This window comes from Coenobita brevimanus, chromosome 26 (assembly GCF_032717465.1).
Source record: "Coenobita brevimanus isolate Jiangsu-jjx chromosome 26, ASM3271746v2, whole genome shotgun sequence".
Taxonomy (NCBI): domain Eukaryota; kingdom Metazoa; phylum Arthropoda; class Malacostraca; order Decapoda; family Coenobitidae; genus Coenobita; species Coenobita brevimanus.
This window is the reverse complement of record NC_136979.1, coordinates 38,523,012-38,550,009: the sequence shown is the minus strand read 5'-3', so window position 1 is coordinate 38,550,009 and position 26,998 is coordinate 38,523,012. Positions and strand designations below refer to the sequence as shown.

Sequence of the window (26,998 nt, the reverse complement as noted above, 5' to 3'; positions counted from 1 at the left end):
TGGTACAGTATTTTTAGTGTGTTTTAGAACATTTCTCTTCAAATCTGGAGGGTCTTCTCTGTGATATTTCCTTTGAAAATTTGTCTTTCTAGGGGTGTTATGTTCATCCTGAAACTACGTCATGTGTCAGATGGTACCTGGTAACCTCTCAGAAAATTTTACACATACAGTACCTGTATATATATTTTAGGTTAGGCTTACTGACAGTCATGTTAATGTTATGGGGGATCTGGGAGGGGGAGGGTATAGCCCCACCCACTTACTGTAGGTATCCCATTTTTTCATGTGAGTTCTGATTTATTTTTGCTCATTTTTTGCCACACTGCCTTATTTTGCCGGTTTTGGAGATTAGGTCTACCCAAGGCAAATATACCTATTTTTGGGCAGTTAATGGTGTGGCCAGGGTGTCCGCAGCAAAGTTTACTGACGATCTCATTAACTGGCTGTGTTGTTTACAAACCATCATTTTGACTGGAAGCGTCAGTGTATCTTGTGTCATAACAATGTGAAAATTAACGATTTAACCAAACCTAACCTAACCTCAATCGTGTAAAACGACCAGCTTTCAAATGTAAACAAGGCACTTGAAGAATGCTAAATATGGCTGGCTACTGGCAGTCATCAGCGGCAATCCAAAGTAATTAAATATACGATTTCCACATTAAATATATATTTCTGAAAATAAATTTATAGTAGCCAATGGCCATACCACGTTGAGTACACCGCTTCCCGTCCGATCAGCGAAGTTAAACAACGTTGGGTCTGGTTAGTACTTGGATGGGTGACCGCCTGGGAACACCAGATGCTGTTGGCATCCCTACGTGTCAAGTGGGGTTGGTGGAGGATTAGTGCCCCTCCCTGTAAAACAATTAACTCTAAGCCGTTGGCCACTCCATTTGGGATACATGGCGTCTGGCAATGAATGAATGAAAAATGAAAAATTTATAGTGGAACAGATTCAAAAGAATGAGGTCTACAACATGGTTGCATTACTGTAGGTTTCAAGGACTGAGTGATATGAATTGCGGGAAAATTGACCAATAACTGGTAAAAAAACAAAAACAAAACAGTACTTCAATACATAAAACTATAAACACTGGACTAATACTGCCTGCTGTTTAAGGGTTTTGTGATTAATGGTATGGTAAACAAACATTTTACTTTAAGCAGTACAAGCACCTTCCCATATCATTTCTTCTTCCTGAAAGTCTGTTGTAGTTTTCTAATTATTTCTGAGGTGGTAAATAAACATTTCTGGTTCAATCTGTTTCCCCATTGTTTATGGCTATGTTCTGCTGTGTCAACTCGTTTAATTCATCAGCATAATGGCGGAAGCAACTGTCCTAATTTAACAGTTTAATTAAAACTAACCTAACCAAACTAATTTTCCTGTTGGGAAACAAAATCCACCTCTGAGAAAGTTTCATCCATTACAATATTATTGTAGGTATGGTATAAGGAATTAGATGATGATAATGGGAGGAAAAAAGTTCTGCAGGAAAAGGTCATTCATCACCCTGAAAATAGTCTGAAAAAAACTGAAAACAAACTGAAGGAATATGAACTGAATTGTTTAGTGAAGAAAATATAGGAAAAACAAAAGACTATTTATATAATATATGGAGGAAAAGAGAAAAATTAAGGAAAGAAAGAGGAATACGTTAACAAATGGCAAAGAATAGAAAAAAAAATACAAAACAAAATAAAACAAAAGACACACGAGCAAAACACGAACTAAATACAAGAAAAATAATAAACTAGAAAAATTAATTGACAAGAGGAGTGCCGATGAAAAGGCAATACTCCTCACCTATCAACTGAACTGAACTGAACTGGTAAGAACAATAAGAATCATGTGCCAAAATCCAGCAGAGCTGGATCATTGGCTGATTTTTTATTTTACAAGTATTTTATTTTATTTTATTTCTTTCCAATAATAAAATCAAAATGCTTGGGTGGTCTCCTTGTCCAGCCACTCACTTTCTTTGGCCAGCGAGCGGTTTAGGAGACGTAGATGGCTGCTGTGGAAGGTGATGCACACCACAACAGCAATCACCAAAGCAACCACTGCACAAACTCGAGCAGGCAACCTGATCATACGCACATTTCAGAAAGTTGAGTAAAATTGCTAAATTTGATATCTAAAAATTAACTTCCAATTTTCTCTAAACTTATCTAACTTTGACTGCAGAGAAACACACTTCTTATTGAGTGCAAATTGATCAGTAGGCTTTTTTTTTTGTGTTGTGTGTGTGTGTAACTCGCCGGGTTGGTCAGGATCACTTGATGGTAGTGATCGTCAGCTTTTACCCTCCCGAAGGAAGCTGAGAGCTCATATAGTCAGATCTAAGGGCAAGGCTGTGACCTTCACACATGCACACACCCATCCCCTTGCTCGAGGGGGACAGTAACCACCCACTTCGTCAGTGAAACTTTTTTGCAACCTGAACGAAGCGCGAACTCCCGTCTACCAGATGGCAAGCGAGAATGTTACCACCGAACCAGCGAGCGGTGTATGTGTCTGTGTGTATGTGCAAAGGTATATAACATCCAGAATGTATCATGCTGCAGGCACGATTTACTCTGCACATCTAATCAGCAACAAGTATTTTACATAAAGCCTACGGTACGTATTTCTTGAGTGCAGCACATGCTGCAACCCAAGCATAGTCCAGAGACTTTCGTCTTCAAGGCCTGACATTAAGCTTACATATTTACCAAGAAAGCATCATCCTGATGCCAAGGTGCATGCTTCGTACCAAGAATACCTGCCCCTGACGTCATGGTGCATTCAGGACACCGAGTTTTCGTTTTCCTGGAGCAAAGGTTTACTCTCTGACACCAAGATCAAGGAATAACCCTTTCAAGAGTACACATTCTTTTTGTACCTCGTATTTGATTGGTATGGCCTTTCTTTTGTTTAAAGTAATGCGACCAATTTCCAATGGAATATTCTAATCCTTCATATATTTGTAGTTACGGATAGCCACTCTGAAATCACTGATGTTTTACCACTGAGCTTTGCTTATGAGTTTCCTCAGAAGTATGTACAGTATACAATCTCAGTATACAACTGAATTCACTCCAGGGATCAATGACTACTGCATCTGGGCATACTCATAAGTGGCGGATAAGAAATCTTAAAACTACTATACAAATCTTCGCATTCTTACCCTGAATTTGCAACCTTCGCGGGTTTTGAAAGTTCTGACATATTGGTAATATTCTTGCTCTTTTGAATGCTCGAAATTTCTGTTACATGCATTTTTTCACCAAATATCGTATAAAACTAAACTAATTTATGTTTGTTTGTTTTTTGCTTCATCCGCTACTTCTTCGAAGAAAGGTAATATAGAGCACATCAGATAGTATAACATATATACTTTAAGTACAAATAATATTTTCCACGTTTTCAAAGTAAATATAATATTTGTTGTTGTATGATTACTGTTCAGAACGTATCCACTTAAAATAAAGAAACATTCACAATGTATATAATTTAGAAGTAAACAAACAGTAGGTGGAAGAAGGTAGTACTAGTATCTGACGACCTGCAAACTCTCTGTAGCTGACGTGAAGATATCTTGACTAAGGGAACTTTGACACTGATAATTAATGCATAGGGATGTGAGTACATTAATGTCATGCTAGAATTATACATAACTGTGTATTAGGTACAAACCTCATAATCATTTCTGTTAAGTAAGGGAAATTCGGGTTAAGATGTTTAACATATTGCAAAATAGCCTAGTATCTGTTTGAAACAGTCGCTAACATGGAAGAAATCATTCGAGTAGCAATAACACTATGATGTTAGGATCCTCAAGAGTAATGATATTGTGGAAGTTACTTAAGTTTGCAAGTAGTATACCATTTTTTTTTCTTATGAATTTTTGGCACAACCGTACTATGTTCAGGAGCCTGAAGTGAGTTGTGAAGTGCAACTGTGCTTTATAGATTAAAACCTTATTTTTAAATTCACGTGGAGTTATATGCATTATAATATACTGGTGTGGCACATGTTAATTATGAAGAGAAGACATGGGTGTTAGGCTGAATCTTTATGGACAACACAAAAAAGTTGATAAGCAGTAATGGTAGCCTGTGTAGTAAAATTTCAGTTCCATCCCATAATCCTCTGACTATTTTGATGTACTGTATTATCATACAAGATTCCCATCTCTTAAAAAAACAAAACAATCCTGAGGACACTTCCATTGGGAAATATTTTTCCTTTGTTGCACCATGTCCACTGGCTATTTCAGCATGGTCTGTAACATTATATCTACAAATTAGAGGGGAGGGGTAATCTCTGTGGCATTTCCCTCACAAATGAGTTTTTATGGAGGTTTCAATGTTGTCCCGTAAGTAGCAGTTGTGATTCGCGACCTTCAGCTTGGTGATAGCACCCATTCCCTGCAGTGCCGAGGCAGCTGAATGGCCTAAACCACACCTTCTTCCTTGGGTACAGTATCTACAGATCTATAATGCAGACAAGGCTGGGATTTTCTGGCTTGCTGTTCATCGAAACATGCAGGCTTCCGGAGATACTGGCAGCACTCCATTACATAAACAATTAAGAAGCATCTCTCCATTCTGGCCTGTGCCAATACTGATGGCTCTTATTGCTTCAGCCAGTCATAATAGGTAAGAGTGACCCTGGCCACTCAAGGATATCATGACCAAGCATCCTGTGGAGTACCATGAGAACATCTGCCTGGTTTACCCAGGATACCATTAATGACTGGTTCCACCACAGCTTCAACCCCTCCGTGAGGCAGCACCAAAAAAGGTATGACATTAGTCCTGACAGCGTGGGGGCAGTTCTGTTGTTGAACAGCTCATCCTTCCTCAACCACTCTGCAGCAAGGATGCATGAATGAAGGCCTTGTTCCTGCCAGCCAACCCCACTGCCCTTATCCAGCCCATGGACCAGGGAGTCATAGAGAATGACAAGAGGCCATCAAAAATCTGTACCTGAAATAATGCCTTGTTGTGACTAAGGATAGGATGGACCAGGATGACTATGAGGACACCAGAGGCAAGAAAACCCTGCACAGTTTTAACCTGTGGATCAGTGGTAAGTGGTGGCGACCATCATCCACTCATTTGATGTAGTGCTGCCTACTTCTTCCTTATCCTTTATCATTCTTTTTCTGTGCCTGCCCTCCTCTTGTCCTGTTCCACCCATCTTTTCTGTCACTTCTTATTGCTTTTCTTTCCTTTACAGGTGGCTTTACATTGAGTGACAAGCCAAATGGTTTCCTGTAAGCCAAGAAATCATTTACAATGCTGAGTGGTAACCATATAACCAAACCATATGTGCTCCCTACGTATCAACAAGTGGGTTGGTGGAGGGTTAGTGCCCCTCCCCGTAAAACAACTAACTCAAAGTCAAATGGCCACCCCATACGGGATTATGGCATCTGGCAATAAATAGGTAGATAGATTGTGCTATTACCTTTTTTTTATCCCACCCCATGGTGTGGAAAAAATGAAGGAATTTTTTTTTTTTTTAGCTGTTGTTTATTATAAATGAAGATAAACATCCAGGGCATCATCTGGTGAAAAGAAAAAAAAAATCTCTCTCTCTCTCTGTCTTTGCGTAGGGCCATGCGTAAGTTTACATATGTGAGCAGTGAAGAACTAAATTTTGTTTGTTTTTTTGTTTTTGTTTATCAAACTTGAAGATAAACATCCAGGGCATCATCTGGTGAAAAGAAAAAAATCTCTCTCTCTCCGTCTTTGCATAGTGTCATGCATAAGTTTGTGTAGGGGTCGAGTTGTTTATGGTGATGCATGGCCAGCACAGCCTGAGCTGTGGCTTGCAACGCAGTGATACCAAGCCTGAGCTGTGGCTTGCAACGCAGTGATACCAAGCCTGAGCTGTGGCTTGCAGTCCACGGGTTAAAAAATTCATCATAATGGATGCTAGCTTCACCAGAGCAAAGGCATGGAAGGAAGTGCCACTTGCCATGGGTGGTGCAAACTCCTCAGAACCCTTAAGACTCAAGCACCACAGCATGATTTTGAGGTGTTTGAGCCACAGAGGATGGCAGAAATGTTGGTGGCTGCAGGGCAGGGGAACCTTGCTGAGGAGCTGCAAGAATGGCTGGATAAGGATGCCTGTGTGCCTGGGTACCATCACCAGATGGAGGAGGAGATTGTGGCAAAACCACAGAAAGACAAGACACCAGCAAAGGAGGAGAAGGAGGTACCCTAGCTGCAGGCACTGATGCTGCAGACAATCCTGACCATCACAGACAAAGTTGGAGGACCCTTGCAGGGCTCTTGCTAACTGCTGATAGTTGCGAGCCATTTGGCTCCTAAGGTTTCAGATTTACGAGCCAAATAAATTTTTAATAGCCAAACTGACTACGATCCGAAATGTTTTACGAGCAGTAAATATATGTATTTATTTACACAATGTGATGATTAGAATCATATAATGAGATTTTAAACATTCACAATAGTGACAAGGAAAGACTTAATATAGTCCATCACAACATGCTTTGAGATCTACTTTTGTAGTTTACTGGGTTTTGAAGTGGATGTATTTTCCTTTCGCCAAAAGGCGACTTGCATGTAAAATTTGTTCGCCAAAGGGAAAAAATACTCCCATTTGCGAGCTGTGGCTCGCCAAACAAGAGCCCTGCCTTGGCTCAATATTGAGCTCATCAGGCTATGGTTAATGCAGCCGTAGCAACAGCCAAGGAAGAGCCAGCCTAAGATCTCCCTGTTTTTCAAAACTGTACCCTCGCCTGCTGCCAAGAGGCTCCACACAGACTCAGAGACCTTCACTGTGTCTGTAAAAAAAATAAATAAATAAATAAATAGAAAATAAAAAATAAATGAATTAAAAAAAATAATAATAAAATATAACTGGCAAAAAATTGTCCTTTTCTGAGATGACTGAACCTGAGAGGGCCAAAACCAAGATAACTAATTATCATGTTGCATTACAAAAAAGTGAAAGACATCACTAACTGAATGGGGGAACAAATTTAATGCCTCTCTGTGCACAAGTAGATGCTTGGGAATACAGTATTATGCTGTTGTATCATTAGAGACTGAATGAACTAGATTACAATGACTGGTTATCCTTGTTTATACCTATACCGTTTAAGATTATCTCAGTATCATAATTAGTTGCAGATGAATTAATACCATGTCTTCACTTTGTTGCTTTCTGACTCATTACACAGTTGTTTGGGAATATTAAATTATTTTTTGTTTGTGTGCTTTTAACTAAATTAAGGTGCAGAAGCATGTTTCACTTAAAATTTTGTTCTACTCAAAAGTTGCCTCTACACACTTCATAGACTAACCCTTTGAGCCCAGGGAGGTCTTTCATTTTATTTTTGCCATCTTCTGATGAATTTCTTTGGCTTTGAACTGACTTTTCATACTGTAGTTCATAGATACTGGTACAGCATTAACACTGGTAAATTTCTTCAGTATGAGAGACTTCTACGTTGAATTGACTGGCAGCAATAGGAATAAGCTAAAGAGGGATGTCACCTGGATTCAAGGGGTTAAGCAAGGACTGATTGTACCATGTTACTTTTGAAACTACATCAATATTCTTTCAGTGTTATATGCTGTACCTTATTTTCAGATCCAATAAAAATGGACACTTCTGGAGAGGATCATGGTAACCATATGACCAGCCCAGCAGACAGAGAGAAGCAGGACCAAGGACGTCCACGAAAACCCAAGAAACCAGAAATCCAGCTCTATCGTCCTGGTGCTCTGAGACAGCAGCGTGCCACGAACTCAGGAGGTTCTTTAACACAGGACCTTCCCAAACCTGCCCCTGTCAAACCAGCAAGTACTAAGTTTGATGGCGAGGAGGTTACAAATTTTGAGAGGAATAACTCTGGGAAAGGGAAACATGGTACAGGAAGGGGGAGACAAGAAAATTATGAAGAGAGTGATGGCAGAGAAAGAAGGAGGCCCAAAGATCAAGAGGCAAGATATCAGAATAGGGAGAGAGAGTCAGTACCCAAAGAACATGAGACAAAACATCAAAATATGGAGAGAGAGTCGGTCAGTCCATTAGATAACCTTACTGTAACTGTACAAAACAGCAATGAAGGTCATTTTAAAGACAGGATCATTCATAGATCCCGACCGCAAGCCTCATATGAATCTACTAATAAAAATTCACCTGCATCTAAGAGCATGAAACATACTGACCAGAATGTGGAAAGGTATGAAATCAAGAAAATAAAAAAAGTATCAGAAGGAAAGACAGACACTGAAAAGAATGCTGAATCTCCAGGTACTGAAGAAAGCAAAGATAAACATGTTCCCCAAGTTAATGCACATAATAAGTGCCAAGGTTCAAACAGGGAAAGGAAAGGAGAAAATCAAGCAGGCCTTTACACTGAAAATAAGGCTTATCTGGGGAGAAGTCAGCATCTGCCAGATAAAAAAAATATCAGAAAAGACAAGAGAAAACAAGGAAAAGGAGGTAGAGATAGAGAACACGTTGACAAATCTGATAATTTACATAGCAAAAGAAATTTCTTGGCTAATGAAAGAGGAAGAGGTTATAAAGGAAGAAATGAATACACAGAAACTGAAAAACAAGAATATGCAGCCCATGAACATCCTACAAAGAAGATGGAAGATTCTGAGAACTTAAAGCTCAAAGAAAGGGCAAATGAAAAAAAACTGGATGGGAAAGAGCATCAGATAGAAGGAGTGAGTAAAAGTGATAATCGAGTTGCAAGGTATGACGCAAAAGACAAAGTCCATGAAGAAAGATTAAAATGCAACAAAATATTTCCTGAGAATTCTGACAGCCAGTCACAAAGAAGATCAGTACCCAGAGGCAACAAAAAAGCTAGGTTTCTTGAGAACACACAGACTAATTTGACAAAGTCTCTTGATTCCCAAGAACATGGATTGTGCAATGACAGCAACAGAAAAGAAGAGGGAGGACAGATGACAGTCAGTGAACTGGCAGCAAAGGTGGATCAGCTGGCAGTAGGAAAGCAAGGAGGCAAGACTGGAGGCTCTAAGAGGAAAGGGAAGAAAGGGCAAGAGAGTCTGATTGATAAAGGGCAGTATATTCATGATGGAATGACTAAGGGAACTTGGCTGGAGGTGCAAGAGGAAGAGAAGAGGAATATTATAACCAACCATTCAGAACTTCCTGACAAGAACAGAGAGGACATAAAGAGGGGAGAAGAAGGCAGAGATTTAAAGGAAACTCTCGAGAAAAACTTAAGAGCTAAAAGCTACTCTGGTGCTAGAGAGAGGAGAAGGATGGGAGGCAGTGGGAAGCAGGCAAGTCAGTATCAGGGGAATAAGAAAGATGAAAGCAACACACAAGAAGAGCTCAAAATGGATGTGGTGAACAGGGGCAGTCAAGAAAGAACTGCAACCAATGCATGGCAGAGGACAGCATCAGAGACTGAGGACAGAGGAGGAGGGAAGTCCAGAGCAGTAAGTGGCAAGATGGTGGAAAGTCAGTCCTCACAGAACCAGAAAAATGTTTTCCATGGCTCCAGAAACAAACCTGGGAATCAAGGTATTATATCTTTAAGTAACATGGAGACCAAACAAAGCTCTGGATGGAGGGCAGTAGAGAATGAAGTACCAGAACCTTCAGAAGTTGGTGTGGGAGAGGAGAATTGGGGTCATGAGGCAGACTGTGACCTGACATGGTGCGATCAAGAGAGTCCTGGCAATTCCAACTGGGAGGATGAAAAACAGTCATGGCGAACATGTCGTAGTAAGCATCACTCAGAGAGTGAGGATGCACACCATCGGGTTGAGAGTCCTGGGCACAGAGGTGGCCTCATCCAGTTGTCTATGCCTATGTCTAGAAAAGAGCCATCTACCCTAGATTCCTCATCTCATATTAATCCATCAGCTCCTGTACCTCAAAAGCTACTTTTTAACCCAAATAACCCCAGCAAACCAGTTGCAGTTGTGCCTAGTGCTAGGGACCTCCCAGCCTCTAGAGAGCTTCCTTGTGAGTCTGGACGTGGTGAGCCTGGGAGTGGAGCTGGAGCCTCTCTGGCTTCCTTCATGCAGAGTGGTCAAACCAGTGAGTATGCCCTGGAAGGTCACAGTCCCAAAGTTGATCCAAGTATAATATATAGCATTCAAAAGGGTGAAATGGATATCAATTATTATGTTAGCAGCAACCAGCTGCCTGTAGAGTTCCGGCGTATTATGGATATTCGGCACCACTTGCAGGGCTGTTATCGCCAGTTGCTGATTTCAGACATCCGTCTATGTCAAGAGAGGAATGTGGAGGCCAGTCTCTGGAAAACATTATATTATGTCATAATTGAGAAGCTGAGAGAGTATATCGGTCGGGATCCAAGTCTGAAGGAGCGAAGCCTTGCTACGCTGTTGATGCTGGTTGAGGAAGGTCAGCGATATCTGCAAGAGGTGTTGGAGGCGCTGCAGAGGGAGTATGGTTTCACTCTTGAAGGACCAACAGATGATGATGCCCCGGGCATTGGCCATCATGCTGGGCTTCGTGGACGCCCCAGACTTGCCCTAGTCTCGGCGCAGAAGCTTCTCCTTTCTCTTGGAGATCTTGCACGCTATAAAGAGCAGTATAACTCAACACCTAACTACACTCTTGCCAGAAAGTATGTACTGGTTCTGCACTGTGTGGTGCCTCATTTGTCTTTATTCACATTTTTACTTCAGAAGTAGGGATATAATTTACTGCAGTTGTTTTATAAACTTTACATGACCCTCACTATACAAAAAGATGTGCTCCATTAATTTCAGACATATATATTGAAAGATACGTTGTAACATTATTGGTTCTTGATGTCCTACATGGGGTCAGTTATGAGTTCAGTTGGAACTGATAAAATAAAAAATCTGAATTAGAATTGAATTGGAATTGAAATATACAAAACCATGAAGTGAATTAGAATTGATATCAGCAATTGGATATGAATCAGTGTGAATTAATATGAACATATGTGAATTAATAATACTGTATATTATACCGTAATATAAGAAAATAACTCGAAGTCAAATGGCCACCCCGTAAGGGGTGGCCACAAACAAATCGCCTCCGTGTCACTGTGTCTCTGCCATTTCATTACACTGCTTCCAGCTCACCCCCCCCCCTCTCTCATATGCCTCTCCACTCCATCTCTTTATCTCATCCTTGGGCTCCCCTTTCCTCTCCCCCTCTCCACCTCACTCACATACACTCTTCTCATCAGTCTCTCGTTCTTCATCCTCTCCATATGGCCAAACCACCTCAGTGTATTTCTCCTAATGTTTCTATCTCATCCATATCCACACCACAACGCTCCTTTACTTCCTCATTTGTCAGTCTGTCTCTCCATGTGACTCCACATGCCCCTCTCAGATAACCCATTTTCACTGCTCTCACTCTTGACTTGTGTCCCTTCAACAAGGTCCAGGTTTCACTTCCATACATTAGAGTTGGTGTCACAATACTGTCATGCAGTGACTTTTTTACTTCCTTGCTCATTTTCCTGTTTCTTATCACTGCATTCAAAGAACTAGCAGCCTTTCTTCCTTGCTGTACCCTTTCAAGCGTGTCACCCTCTAAACTTTTATCCCCACTCATCACACTACCCAAGTACTGTGCGTAGATGCACTGACGTTTTCCATTTCTTCCTCATCCAGCCTCACTGTTCATTCAGTAACATCACTTCTCCCAAAGACCATAACTTTACTCTTCCCTACATTCACCTTTTGATTCTGTTTCTTGCACATTCTCCCAGACTCATTCACCAAGCCTTGCAGCCCCCCTTCATCATCACTTAACAACATAGCATCATCTGCAAACAACAGTACAGGGTTTCCAAACACTGCCCTTTCTCATTAGGGCTGCTCCAGCCCTACCTTGTATCTCTTTTATAACTCCATCCATATACAGACTGAACAGCTATGGAGACATGACACATCCCTGTTTCAATCCAACCTTCATATAGAAATTTTCACTTAGTTCACTGTCCACACACATTGCAGCCTTAGTACCCTCATACATACTCTTCACGGCATTCAGCAGCTTCCCATTTACTCCACATAGTCTTAATACTTTCCACATTCCTTGTCTATGCACCCTGTCATATGCTTTCTCCAAATCCAAGAAGGCCACATACAACTTCTTTCCCTTCTCTAGAAATTTTTCCACCAAAGACTTAAGAATGAATATCTGATCTACACAACCTCTTCCCATCCTAAAACCTCCCTGCTCATCTCCAACTAAATCCTCTGACTTTGTCAATAAGTATCCTACTATAGACATTTTCCATTACACTGAGAATACAAATGCCTCTATGATTACCACACACTTCTTTTTCCCTTTTTCCTTTGTTCATGGGAAAAATCATATCTGACTTCCAATCCTCTGGAACTCTACCTTCCTCCCAGGCCAATCTGCACATCTTCCACATCCATTCTACTACTATCTCTCCCCCATGCTTCAGCATTTCACCACACACTCCATCAATTCCTGGGGCTTTCCTCATTTAAACTTTCTTCATTGCTTCCACAACGTCCATCCTACGGATCTCCTTCTCTCCTCTCACGTCCCTCTTTCGCCCAGCCATTCCCCAGGCACTTATACTCACATGACTTTCATGCTCTATGTTCAACAGTTCCTTAAAGTGTTTTCCCCATCTGCTCACTTTTTCTCCCCTCTCCACTAGCAATCTACCATTTTTATCTTTCACTCCCCAACTTCTTTATCACCCTGTCTAACTTTCTTTATCTATTTCCAGGATACTTTCTTAGATTCCCTCTGCTTTACACTCAAATTTCTTCCAAATTCCTCATCTGTGCCCTTCTTACTCTCTCTTATAGATCTTTTCACCTCTTTCTTGCTCTCTGCATGTAACTCTTTCTTCCATCTCTCAATTTCCTCCATGTCCCTGTTTCTCATCCACTCAGCATATGCTTTCTTCTTTTGTGCCACAGCCTGTTTCACCTCTTCATTCCACCATGCTGTTCCTTGTACCCCCTTACGTCTTCTCTTCACCCTGCACACCACCTCATATGGTGCACAGATTTCTTCTGTGAATGTCTTGCACACACCTTCCACATCCCCTGTCTGCTGCAAATCATATTTTTCCAATCGCTCCTCCACTTCTCTCTTATATTTTGCATTTTTCCCATCCCCTTGCAACCTTTCTACCCTCCTTGTATGAGCCACTTCCTCCTGTCCTTCCCTTCTTCTATTCCTCCATTTCATTTGAACCTTGACTTTCATCATCACCATGTGGTGGTACAAAAGTCCACTCCCCCAACCTCTGTATGCTCTTGCATCCATTACACACCTCATTCTATCATCCACATATGTAATCAGTCATTGCCTTCTGTTCATTCAGTTCATCACCTACCCTTCTCATCACTCGCCACGTATACCTGTGGATCATTTTGTTTCTAAAGTGGGTATTGGCTATCACCAACCCCCTCCCTGCACAAATGTCCACTAGAGCACTGCCACTCTCATACACTTCTGCAGGCACACCCCACTCACCAACTACAGTACTCCATCCACCCTCACATTCCCTACTTTTCCATTCATATCTCCAGTTATAAACAGTCTCTCATTCTTTTCAAACTTTTCCATGAACGTTTCCACATTTGCCAAGAATTCTTCTTTCACTCTAGTTGCACAATCTTGTGTTGGTGCACACACACACACACACACACACACACACACACACACACACACACACACACACACACACACACACACACACACACACACACACACACAATCACCACATTTGTAGTCCAACTTTCAGTCTTACCCACACAGTTCTTGAGTCAACTGATCCATACTCTCTTATATTCTCCTTCTCTCTCTTGCATACAACAATACACACTCCTTTTGTCCTCTTATTCTCATCAACTCCTGTGCATATACCCCTTTCATACTCCCATTCTCTCACACTCTCACCTCGCCATTTAGTCTTGGTTATTCCACATACATCCACTTTTGCTCCCTCAAGCACTTGGACAGTCTCTTTCTCTTTCACCTCAGCATTTGCACCCCTTAGATTCCATTTCACAATCTGTACCATGTCCCTTGTTTGATCCTTAGTTGTCACTTGTTGTCAGTTCTGGTCCAAGGCTTCTTGTTTAAATATCAGTAGATGAAATCTGACAATGGCATATAGCATAATGTTGAACTGGAATTAAATTGGAACTGAAAAGCTTGTGAACTGACTTGAATTGGAACTGAAGATTTATTTTTTTATGAATGAACTGAATTAAATTGGAATTAATTCATATTTTATTCTGAACTGGAACTGAATTGAACTGACAAATGAACTGACCCCATCTCTCATTAAGTGCTAGACAGGCTTAGGAATTTGCAGTATTCTCCCTTTAAAATGGTCTGCTGGTTTCTTAACTGATAGTTAAGGCACATCACAATATTTGTACAGTACAGTACCATAGCTGGTATCACCTTTGTTTACAGCTGGTTATGCTGTACCTTAGGGGTTTTGTCATTTTAAAAGTTAGCTGTGCAAAAGTTCGATGCACTGCACTATTATGGACATCAATACAGTCAGACCCCCACTTACGAAGGATCGACATATGAAAAATCTGCAGATACGAAAAAACGTGTTGGGGGGGGGGCGGGTCATTCATAGCAAGGAAGGATGGGGTCAGGTGAAGACACTGAGAAGGAGGTGAGGTGATGGTAGGGGATAAGTGGAAGAATGGAGTCAATAATGGGCTTTAATCTGGGTGGAGAGAGAGAGAGAGAGAGAGAGAGAGAGAGAGAGAGAGAGAGAGAGAGAGAGAGAGAGAGAGAGAGAGATGGACTCATGGAAACAACGACTTATGGAAGACCTTTAAGAACCAATTATTTTCGTAAGTTGGGGACTGCCTGTATTATTATCAATCCACTTCCTTACAGTAACGAATGAGACTGCAAACGACAACTTTCAAACCCCCAGTCATGCAGTTTTTGGAGTCCCACAAAATTCTCAGAATATTGTGTTAGAGTTTCATAACCACCCAGCTGTAACATGGATCATTATTAGCCACTGTTCTCAGTTGTATTTAGGTCATTATACAGTAGTGCACCCACTCAAATGTAGCCAGTAATATTACATGTGTCTTGTGGTTTGTAGGTGGTACCAGATGGCTCTGCAGGCTCATCCCAGGAATGGTCGACCCTTCAATCAGCTTGCTATCATTGCTGTCAACCAGGTGGGAAGATGATATCACACTGGACTTTGCTACTACTTTAGGGAGTTTATTGAGGGAAGAGCTTGGGCAGATTCTATACAGGAAGGGAGTGGGAGGGTTGTGGGTTTCAGAATTTTCTTTTCCCTTCAATCTCTTTATTCTCACATGGGTGTCTTTAGATAGTGATTATAGCTTCATATCACATAAACTCTTTCAAAACATCAGCACTAAACTGTAAATTGCATCCTACTAACATCAGTAAAGATACAGGATACTCACTGTGGAGTGGAGCAGTTCCACATTCCAACAAACTTGGATGTATGTGTTAAATCCTAGAACTTGAATGTGTCTTTTATTTGTGATATTTCAAAAATGTTTTAATGGCATGTGTTATGTTTAAGGGGCTAAGGCTGTATCCTGTGGTTGGGGCACAAGGGCTTGAGAGCAAATGCAGATAAAACAAAGGTGATGGTATCTAGGGTTGGTGGCAGTACCGCCAAAGAAGAGGGAGAGTGGCCATGTGCAGTGTGCCACAAGGGCGTTGAGAGTACCTTATTTCCCTCTTGTACAGTGTTTGTGAAAAGTGAGTGCATAGGAGACAAAGTGGTATTAGAGGTAGACTCCGAGATAATGCTGATTTTATGTGTGTGGTGTGTCAGGGAGAGCATGTGGAGATTGTCAGGTATGAAAGAATTGATCCTGCTGGTGAGTCTCTTGAGTGTGTGGAAGAGTTTGTTACATGGGAGACGTGTTATGTGCTGGAGGTTATGTGCTGTGGCTAGAGTGAGGCTTGGCTGGAAGAAGTTCGTAGAGCTGTTGCCACTCCTGACATTGAGAGGGCTCTCCTTCCGTGCTATGGGATCTTTTTATGCTCTATGTGTTAGGAGTGTAATGCTGTATGGTAGTTAGACCTGGACAGTAAAGAACAAGGATATTCTTAGGCTTAAACGTACAGAAATGACAAAGATTAGATGGATGTGCAATGTGTCCCTGAATGAGAGGGGAGGGGGGGGGGGCTAGATTTATGAGGGAAGAGATGAGTGAAGGATGAGACTGGAGTGTATTGGTGTTGTGATAGGAGGGGTAGACTGAGATGGTTTGGGCATGTGGAGAGGATGGAGGATGATAATAAGGTGCAGAAAGTGAGAAGTGTGAATGTTGGGGGTGGGGTTGCAAGAGGTAGACCGAAAAAGACCTGGGAGGAGGTCTAGCATGTGACATCAGGGATACGGGACTGAATAGGGAGGCTGCCAGAGATCGAGCAGCATGGAGAGCTGCCATTAGGTGAACAAGACCAACATGTGCAGGCCCCCACCTCCAACACATAACATGCTTCCCAAGTAACAAAACTCTTCCATGGAATCAAGATTCTCACCAGCAATATTAATCCTTTCATGCATGACAATCTCCATGTGCTCTCCCTGACACTGCACACACGAAATCAGCATTATCTCGCAGTCTATCTCCAGTACCACTACATCTTATATGTACCTACTTATCACAAATACTGCATAAGATGGAATTACTTCAACTGCCCTTGTTGCAAACCGCGCATGGCCACTCTCCCTCTTCTTTGCCAGTACTGCCACCCACCCTAGATACCATCACTTTATTTTCTCTGCATTTACTCTTCAGCCCTTGTGCCCCATACCATCTCTCCACTTCCTGAATCTTTCCTCCTCTTGCACATTCATTCTCTGCACTCAACACCAGTTCATCAGCATACAACACCTCCCATGGAATCCCATTTTTAAAGCCACATGAGAGTTCATTTTGGTGTTCCTCAGGGCTCTGTCCTATCACCAACTCTCTTCCTTTTATTCATCAGTGACCTAAACTGTACATCTAACCCTATCTACTGGTATGCTGATGATTCCACCCTCCATCTTTCCATTCGGTTCCAGCAATGTCCATCTCAGCAGTTACTTCAACAAACAAGGGATGAGGCTCTGGCACACCTAATGTCTGACTTGGCTCGTATCTCTGACTGGGGTAAAAATAATCTTGTTGTTTTTAATGCATCAAAAACTCAATTCTTACACCTATCAGCCCAACAAAATATTCCACAGGAGTACCATCTAATATCCAGCTCAATCCTGCATCATCCTTGAACATGCTTGGGGTTCCATTCACTCGGGACTTATCTTGGAAAGATCATATTGCATCTCTTGTAAAATCTGCTTCCAAGAGATTAGGTGTGGTAAGCCGACTCCCTACCTTCTTTACCCTTGCACAGTTGTTGACTTTATACACTGGTTTTATTCCCCCTTGTTTAGAGTACAACTCTCATGTGTGGGGAGGCTCCCCAGATACAGCTCTTCTCAATAGGGTGGAGTCAAAGGCATTTCGTCTCATTAACTCTCCTCCTCTTACTGGCTTCCTTCAACCTCTGTCTCTTTGCTGCACTGTTGCATCTTTATCTCATTTCTATTGTTTACTTCCATGGTTACTGCTCCTATGAACTGTCTGCTTGCATCCCTCCACCTCTACGATGGGTGCGTAGCACCCGCCTAGCAACAAACTCTCATCCCTTTTCCGTTCAGCTCTCTAATGCAAGAGTTAACCATTACTCCCAGTCCTTCATTTATGCAACAGGTCAACTCTGGAACTGTCTCCCTCTGTTTGTATTTCCTACTTCCTATGATCACCAGTTCTTCAAACACAGTGTGTCCAGGCATCTCAAAATGAATGGATCTTGAATTTGGCTCTCTTTTGTATCGTTTTTGTTTTTTCTTGGAAGGAACAGTTTGTGGGCTCTGGCCTTTGGTTCCTTCTTTCTTGCATTAAAAAAAAAAAAAAAAAAATCCGGCATACAGTGTGGAAACTTAAATTTGAAACTTGAATGTATATATAATGGAAAGATTTGCATTGGACAGAATTGGAGAACATTCAGCCTTCCCCCCCTCCCCCACTTGGGTGATAATATGATGCAGCTATAATTTCTCAGAATACAATAGTGTACAATTTTAGTTGAACAAATAATGTTATTTCTGTTCCAGAAACGGCCATTGGATATAGTGTACTATTATGTGCGATCACTTACTGCCTCGAACCCCTTCATGTCGGCACGGGACTCACTTGTATCAATGTTTGATGACATGAGGAAGAAGGTGAGTTGAGGAGTAGCTAAATATGAAAGAGGGTGACAGTGATGAGCAAGACAACTTGTAGAGGGAAATGTTCAGAAAGATATAGGGGAGTTATGGAATTTACAACTGTGTATGGAATAAGATGCTGTATGTGAGTAGATGAGACACAGGGGGAAGGAGAGTCATGGATTGTGGGTGGCTGAGGAGAAGGAAGTGAGAGAAGGTACCAAAAATTATACTGTATAAAGATAATATGGTGTAAATAGGACTGTCGTATTGAAGCTAGCTAGCATGTGAGTAGATGAGACACAGGGGGAAGGAGAGTCATGGATTGTGGGTGGTTGAGGAGAAGGAAGTGAGTGAAGGTACCAAAAATTATACTGTATAAAGATAATATGGTGTAAATAGGACTGTTGTATTGAAGCCAGACTTTAAATTAACATTGCCTCTGACTTTTTTCCATTATTCTAGATTGAGGAAAACCAAAGCCTGGCATCATACTTCCTAAGTGGCAGCAACATTGCACATATGTTACCCTTTGCATATTTTTGGATTACTGGAAATTCCTGTTCTTCCTACACTCTTTGGTATAAGTAAAAGTAGAACTACCATAGTTTAAATTGATCAGATATCCCTTCAACCACAAGGATGTACTGTTTATTGTATTCTTGCTACCTCCAGACAATATGATTTAGCTCAGGAAGACTTCTGAAATAAAGTGTTTAGATATAGCATTCATTAAACCCGTCACTACTAGAGTTCTGTCTTCAGTTGTAGAATACCTGTTGGTAGGAAAAACAAAGAAAGAAAGAAAAAAAAAAGGCATCTTTGAATTGAAAGGGTAATGCATTTGAACTGTGTAATTATACAGTAAACTTTCAGTTATCTGTTGATGCAATATCTGGCCCAACGCAGTATCCGATACTGCTGGCTTGGCCGTATAAATGCAATATCTGACGAAATTATGCTACACCTGGTGCCAAAACAGGACTTAACTGGCAGTTCTATTCAGTATCTGGCGTTGAGGCGTATCAAACAGCTCATAAGCGGTAACCAACTGGTGCCTGTGAAAACCGCAAAGCATGCCAGCCAATGAGAATGCCCACTACACGCCAGCCAATAAAAAATCCGTCATGGGAGCAACTTAACCGGCGCGCCAAGCATACCGCCACACTCTCATTCTCACCCATGGATCTTGTAAAGACATGTCTGTGCCTCTGCTCTTCTGACCATGCGGCTGCAAAACCCTAGTGCCATGACTAACTCTGTGTCATCCTGTGCTCCTTGTTGTTGTAAAGCTTATGGCCTGTCAGTTCTCATGTCGTAGTGTCCTATTGTGATCCCAAAATTATGACTGCACATGGTGCAGTACAGTACAGTATTGTACTGCATGGTGTACAACTCTACCATCCATCAGTGCCAGCACTTGGTGAGTACATCTACTGTAGTCAGTGCCAGATTAACCCTGCTGTGGCCTGGTAGGCAACGTAGACAGTTGGCCTGCAACATATAGATCTCTTTTATCCGTTATTTCCAGTGAAATTTTGGCATGACCTAAAATGGCCTTTTTGGATGGCCTGATGGGTGATGACCCTTATTTGGACACCCAGAACGTATATTTATTCCGCTCTGGAAGCCTGGATGGCCTGTGACAGGCCGTGGCCTGGTAGGCAGTTGCCCATTTTGCCTATACCTGGTAATCCGGCCCTGCATACAACAGTACACTATATGTTGTATTACTGTACTGTATCATTACTGTATTGGATTTCATGCCAAGTTTTCATCTTTTACTCATGGGAAAGTTTTTAGGATAGATGGTCGAGACAGTAACACATGGCTCGATGCCGACTATTGACCTGATGGGGGGTACTATGCAGTATCCAGCATTTCACTTTATTCAGTGTAAGGCTTGACTGAACTGCAATGGATAACTGAGAGTTTACTGTAATACTGTTTGTCTTGGATAAGAATGGGTATCAGGGAAAAATAGGAATGAGCTTAAGTTCTTTTCTGTACTTCTATCCCACCCTTTCTTATCCATGTCCATGTGTCAGAATGAGCCAATGACAAAAAAGTTTCTTCTCCCCATCCCTGCAGTACCTGTCCCAGCAGCAGAGTGAAGACAGCCCAATGGAAGGGGTCAGAACAGGTGTCGGTAACAGCATGCGGGGTGGTTCACTGGGTGGAGCAGGTCGAGGTGGGAGTGGGGAGGGACTTAGGCAGGAGCTGTGGATACGGCCAGACAGTGGAGTGACTGACCGGCGTACCCTTGCTAGATCAGCAGGGCCTGAGGATGAAGATGATGAAGATATTGAGGATCTTCAGAAGATGTCCCCAGATCAGGTAAGTACTGTATATAAGTTTGAGAAGTGTAATAGATAAAGTTTTTGTTTTTGTGAAGTTTGAAAGATATAGTTTTTGTCTATTTTAAGGGACACACTTGTCACAACAGCCATACCAGAGGATGTTGACGATATTCTATAGAAGGTGTCCCCGGATCATGTGGTTGTGCATGTTTGTGTGTAGTGTATGGGTGCAAAAGATAAAATAGGCTGTTATCATTATACATCAGTGATGTGTTCTGAATTTGTGATTCTACCTTGAGGAATAAGTGGGGAATAAGAGGCTGAAGTGGAGATTATATAAAAGTAGGGTGGTGAGAAGAAGAAAAGGTGACCAAGATTGCAATGGAGGAATGAGGTGGAGTACAGTACTGTGTAGGAGGTACGAGGAGAATCGGATATATCAGGAAGTTCATGTGCCATTAAAGGCCACTGCTTAGAGAATGCAGTGATAGACAATAGACTGGTAGATGTAAGTACCTGTAGATAGGTATATTGACCACTTTTTTGCTAATCCATTTTAATTTTATCAAATACCTTGAGGTGTGGTGGCATGAGGCACCAATTAGGTTGATGGTCATCAGTGATGATGCAGGTTTTAATCCTCAGGAGGTGGTTGTAGGTTTTCAAATCATATAATACCACTATGGGTGTATGGTACTCCACTGCCATAAAATGTTCTGGTTTATGGTACCCTAGTCTTGGAGTCCCCTCATCTTTGAATACAGTAACACTGTATTAGACTATTAAAACAATGTTTTTTTTTTGGTATTATTATAGGTTCGGCTACCCATAGAATTTGAGATTTTGATTTTTGGGGGCATTTTTGATAATTCTTAGACACTTCTTCTGCGGCACTCTCATCTCAAATTATTTTTATTTTACTCCTGGACGTGTCAAGTAGGTTGGTGGAGGGTTAGTGCCCCTCCCTGTAAAACAAATAACTCAGAGTCAAATGGCCACCCCATACGGGATTATGGCATCTGGCAATAGATAGATAGGTTAGGTTAGGTTAGGTTAGGTTAGGCTAGGTTAGGTTATCTTTGAAAGTAAAATAAAAATAACTTGTGATGAAAATGCCATAGAGAAAGTGTCTTAGAATTATCAAAAATGCCAAAAAGAAAAAAAAAATCAATCTCAAATTCTGTGGGTGGCTGAACCTATAAATTTAATAATAAAAAAAAAAACATTATTTTAATAGTCTGATACAGTGTTATCATATTCAAAGATGAGGGGATCCCAAGACTAGGGTATCATAATCCAGAAAATTTTATGGTAGTGGAGTAGCATAAACCCATAGTGGTCTTAGCATTGTCTAAAACAGTGGTTCTTAAACTTTCTCGTGCAGCGGACCCCTTTTATTAAAACTAATCATGTGAAGGACCCTTAATTATGAGTAGATTTCCCTCTTTGAAGGTTGGGTTGAAACAGGGATGTGTCATGTCTCCATGGTTGTTCAATCTGTACATGGATGGGGTAATAAAAGAGGTACAAGGTAGGGTAGTGGATGTTGGAGTGGCCCTGGTGAGAGAGGATAGTGTTTGGAAACTCCCTGTACTGTTGTTTGCAGATGATACTGTGTTGTTGAGTGAAGATGAAGGGGAGCTGCAAGGCTTGGTGGATGAGTTTGGGAGAGTGTGTAAGAAACGGAATCTAAAGGTGAATGTAGGGAAGAGTAAAGTGATGGTCTTTGAGAGAGGTGAAGTCAGTGAATGTACAGCGAGGTTGGATGGTAAGGAATTGGAAAATGTGAGTACGTTTAAGTACTTGGGTAGTGTGATGAGTAAGGATGGAGGTTTGGAGGGTGAAGTGCTTGAAAGGGCACAGCAGGGAAGAAAGGTTGCTGGTTCCTTGAAAGCAGTGATAAGAAACAGGGAAGTGAGCATGGAAGTGAAAAAGTTACTACATGACAGTATTGTGATATCATCTCTAACGTATAGAAGTGAAGCTTGGTTGTTGTTGGAAGGACACAAGTCAAGAGTGAGAGAAGTGGAAATGAGTTATTTAAGAGGAGCCTGTGGAGTCACATGGAGAGACAGGCTGGCAAATGAGGATATAAAGGAGCGTTGTGGTGTGGATGTGGATGTGATAGGAAGCATTATGAGGAACACACAGAGGTGGTTTGGCCATGTGGAGAGGATGGAGGGTGAAAGACTGACGAAGAGAGTGTATGTGAGTGAGGTGGAGGGGGGAAGAGGGAGGGGGAGGCTGAGGATGAGATGGAGGGATGGGGTGGAGAGGTATATGAGAGAGAGGGGTGTGAGTTGGGAGCAGGGCAGTGAAATGGCGGGGGACAGAGTGACGTGGAGGTGATTTGTTTGTGGCCACCCCAAATGGGATTGAGGCATCTGGCAATAGAAATAGAAATTTCCCTCCTACCCTACCTCTTGAGTTTAAAGGTGTTTGTAGGCTATAATATACTGAAATTGTTACTGAATTATTTATAATGGCTTAACTTGCACATAACTGTTCAAATTTTACTTCACATAACTGTCATAACATTATTAATTTTACATAAGTTTCATCTGATACTCAAATTAGCTTGCGAACCCCTTGGAACGTTCCACGGACCCCTGGTGGTCTGCGGACCATACTTCAAGAAACACTGGTCTAAAATACTGAAAAAGTGGATCAAAATCTCGTAATTCTGTGGGTGGCTGAAACTATAATTCTACCGTTTTTTCTGTACATTTCTTTCCTTTTCATGTTTCAGCTGATGAAAAGATTCCTGACTAGCTACTTACATTGTCATGGGATGCTGTTCTCACGCGTGGGCCTTGATGGGTTCCGGGAGTGCTGTACTCAGATGTTGCGAGAGTTCCGAGCCCTTCTGCTGTCTGGATCCCCTACTGCAGCCTCACCAACAGTGCCCCGCCTATCCACCCAGCACCTGCTGCAGATCATGGCCATCAATATGTATGCAGTAGCTAACACAGAAGTCAAAGGTGAGTGTTCTATTCATGGTTACAGTAAGTCCTTGTTATAAGTTGCCCTTTTGATATTGGTGTTTGCTGTCAGGTCTTTAGTAAATTAGAGAAAATACTTATTAAAATTTAACTGTTAATGATGAAGCACATTCTTAATTAGTCTTATAACAAGGATTGCTTGTATTATTTCTGGCTGATGTTTTTTGGGTATGTATGTATGTGTGTCTACAACATAACCTATTGTACATACATTATTGGGGTCTCAAGTAGATGTTAACATGGACCGATTTTACTGATTTGAAATAAAACTGTCCAAAATGATAAAAGTCTTACAACCTTGTATGTATGGTATAGTTTTCACTATACTTGTACCCTGTAAAGTATTGGTAATTCCAAATGGAAAGAGTTGTATCTGCCTGTGGAAAAGTAGAATTCTTCTATTTTAACATTGCATGGCACTGTGAAGTCAGGACACAAGTAATTCAGAAGGTTTACTTCAGATGCAAACTGAATCAGTTTTTCTTTTAGAATAAGCAGTGATGCTTACAGAGTTGGTAAGAAACCACATCTTGTGAGGTGGAGGTTTTTACTGAGTAACAATGTTTTATGCAGCTGAATTTTGTCAGGTTTCTCAATAACTTGACAAAGCTCTGTAGAGTGAAACATTATTCAAGAAAGACCTCCACCTCATAAGGTGGGTTTTCTTAGCAGATACAGTAGTGTGAATCACTAATTTTGGCCTAGATACACACACAGTTCAGAATTTGGCCCTGGTACTGTCTGAGACCAAAGTTTTATCATTCATCTTTTTTTTTTTTTAAATATACAGTATTTTAGTGTAGATTAAGTAGTCAGTTCCCTGGGACCTGGCAGTCCTTTTTTTCATGATGTGCCAACAGATGAAGTTATGCACATCACCTGCCCCCACTCACATGCCATCGGCATAATGAATCCAAAGTTTTGGCCCAGATTCAAAATGAATCCAAAGTTTTGTTCCAATGCACTGTGAATTCAAAGTTTTTGCCAATATACAAACTTAATGGCAGGGTTGAGGCTTGGCTTGATATTTTACGTGCCATAAGATCATAGTGCTCAGAGATCAAACCCCACCCTGGTCATGATGTTAGGGAGGATGGATGTTCGTTTATTATATTTCTTGACACTGTCATTAGCCAGTGTGAGAGAGGTCATTTGTACCGTGGACTAGGATGGCTACAAAAAGGAAGTTGTGTTCAATCTGCTTATTTTCTTAATTCTGCACTCTTAAAGGATAGGTCATTGCTTGTATCCCTTAAATTACTGAGGTGAATGATTCATAATAAATAACCACCTGCCTGACTTAAGTCTCCATCTGATTCAAAGCTATCTATCTATCTATCTATAGCCCGACGCCCTAATCCCGCAAAGGGTGGCTGCAGACAAAACGCCTCCAAGTCACTCTGTCACCCATCATTTGACTACCCTCCTCCCAACTCACCCCCCCCCTCCCTCATATACCTCTCAACTCCATCCCTCCACCTCATCCTCGGTCTACCCCTCCCTCTCCCTCCCTCCACCTCACCTACATACACCCTCTTAGTCAGTCTTTCATTCTCCATTCTCTCCACATGTCCAAACCACCTCAGTGTATTTCTCCTAATCTTCTCAACCACATCCACATCCACCCCACAACGTTCCTTCACTTCTTCATTCGTCAACCTGTCCCTCCACGTCACTCCACATGCTCCTCTCAAGTAACTTATTTCCACTGCCCTCACTCTTGACTTGTTCCCCTCTTGCAAGGTCCACGCCTCGCTTCCATACGTCAGGGTAGGGATCACAATACCATCATGCAGTGACTTCTTAACTTCCATACTCACCTCCCTATTTCTCATCACTGCTTTCAGTGTACCAACAACCTTCCTTCCCTGCTGTACCCTTTCACGTACTTCATCCCCCAAAGTTCCATCCTTACTCATCACAATACCCAAGTACTTGAATGCACTCACATTCTCCATATCCTCACCATCCAACCTCACTGCACACTCTGTGACTTCATTCCTCTCAAACACCATAACTTTACTTTTGTTTACATTAACTTTCAGCTTCCTCCTCCTACACACTGTCCCAGATTCATTCACCAAACCTTGCAACTCCCATTCATCTTCACTCAACAATACTGTATCATCAGCAAACAGCAACACCGGAAGCTTCCAAATCTCACCCTCATTCCTTAGGGCCAGCCCCACATCCACTGCCCTACCTTGCACCTCCTTTACAACCCCATCCATATATATATTAAACAGCCTTGGAGACATCACACACCCCTGTTTCAGTCCCACACTGAGATCAAAGAACTAACTCAGCTCACCATCCACTCGCACCGTAGCCCTAGCTCCCTCGTACATACTCTTCACAGCACTCAACAATTTCCCCTCCACTCCATATAGTCTTAATACCTTCCACATACCTTGCCTATCTATTCTGTCAGAAGCTTTCTCCAAGTCCATGAAGGCAGCATACACTTTCCTTCCCTTCTCTAGATACTTCTCCACTAAACATCTTAGAACAAATATCTGATCTACACACCCTTTTCCCTTCCTAAATCCCCCTTGTTCTTCTCCAACTAGCTCCTCTGTCATATGCCTAACCCTATCAATGAGTATTCTACCATATATTTTACCAGTCACATTGAGAAGGCAAATACCCCTATGATTACCACATACTTCTCTCTCCCCTTTTCCTTTGTGCAGAGGAACAATTATACCTGATTTCCAGTCCTCTGGAACCCTTCCCTCTTCCCAAGCCAATCTACACAACTTCCATATCCACTCCACAACAATCTCACCCCCATACCTAAGCATTTCACCACACACTCCATCAATTCCTGGGGCCTTTCCCAGCTTAATCTTCTTCATCGCCTCCACTACTTCCGCCCTACTGATCTCTTCCTCCCTCCTCTCATCTCTTCTTCTCCTAACCATTCCCCAACCACTTATACTCACACTGCTCTCACTCTCTACATTCAACAAATCCTCAAAGTGCTCCTTCCATCTCCTCAATTTCTCTCTCTTCTCCACCAACACTCCCCTATTATTTCTTCACTCCCCTATTATTTCCCCTTTCACACTGCCTTACTTTCTTTACCTCCTTCCAAAACAATTTCTTACTCTCCCTCCATTTCACACTCAGATTCCTCTCAAACTCTTCATCCACTTTCTTCTTACTCTCCTTCACCAGTCTCTTAACCTCCCTTCTCCTGCTCACATATACCTCTCTCTTCTCTCTCTCATCTTCTTCCCTACCTCTACTCGCCAACCATTCACCATATGCCTTCTTCTTTTGTTCCACAGCTTGTTTCACCTCATCATTCCACCATGCTGTCCCTTGCACACCCTTGCATCTCCTCCTCACTCCACAAACCGCCTCACACGCTGCACCTATCTCTTCCGTGAATATCTTACATACGTCTTCCACCCCTTCCATC

The 26,998-nt window shown here is 41.8% G+C and overlaps 1 protein-coding gene and 1 non-coding gene across 2 annotated transcripts in view; both read left to right on the top strand.

Moving 5' to 3' along the window:
* Positions 1–695: 695 nt before the first annotated feature.
* Positions 696–814, top strand: LOC145394270 (5S ribosomal RNA). Its single transcript, XR_013896347.1, has one exon. It is a non-coding gene; the product is annotated as a 5S ribosomal RNA (ribosomal RNA).
* A 6,815-nt stretch (positions 815–7,629) lies between these two features.
* Positions 7,630–26,998, top strand: part of Smg6 (Smg6 nonsense mediated mRNA decay factor) — a 202,422-nt gene continuing 183,053 nt past the window's right edge. The window contains exons 1-7 of the mRNA XM_080267983.1: positions 7,630–7,897; positions 8,906–10,619; positions 15,117–15,195; positions 18,174–18,284; positions 20,361–20,418; positions 20,455–20,606; positions 23,319–23,550. Of these exons, the coding sequence (XP_080124109.1) occupies positions 7,630–7,897; positions 8,906–10,619; positions 15,117–15,195; positions 18,174–18,284; positions 20,361–20,418; positions 20,455–20,606; positions 23,319–23,550 (2,614 nt within the window). The remainder of the gene's footprint in view (positions 7,898–8,905; positions 10,620–15,116; positions 15,196–18,173; positions 18,285–20,360; positions 20,419–20,454; positions 20,607–23,318; positions 23,551–26,998) is intronic.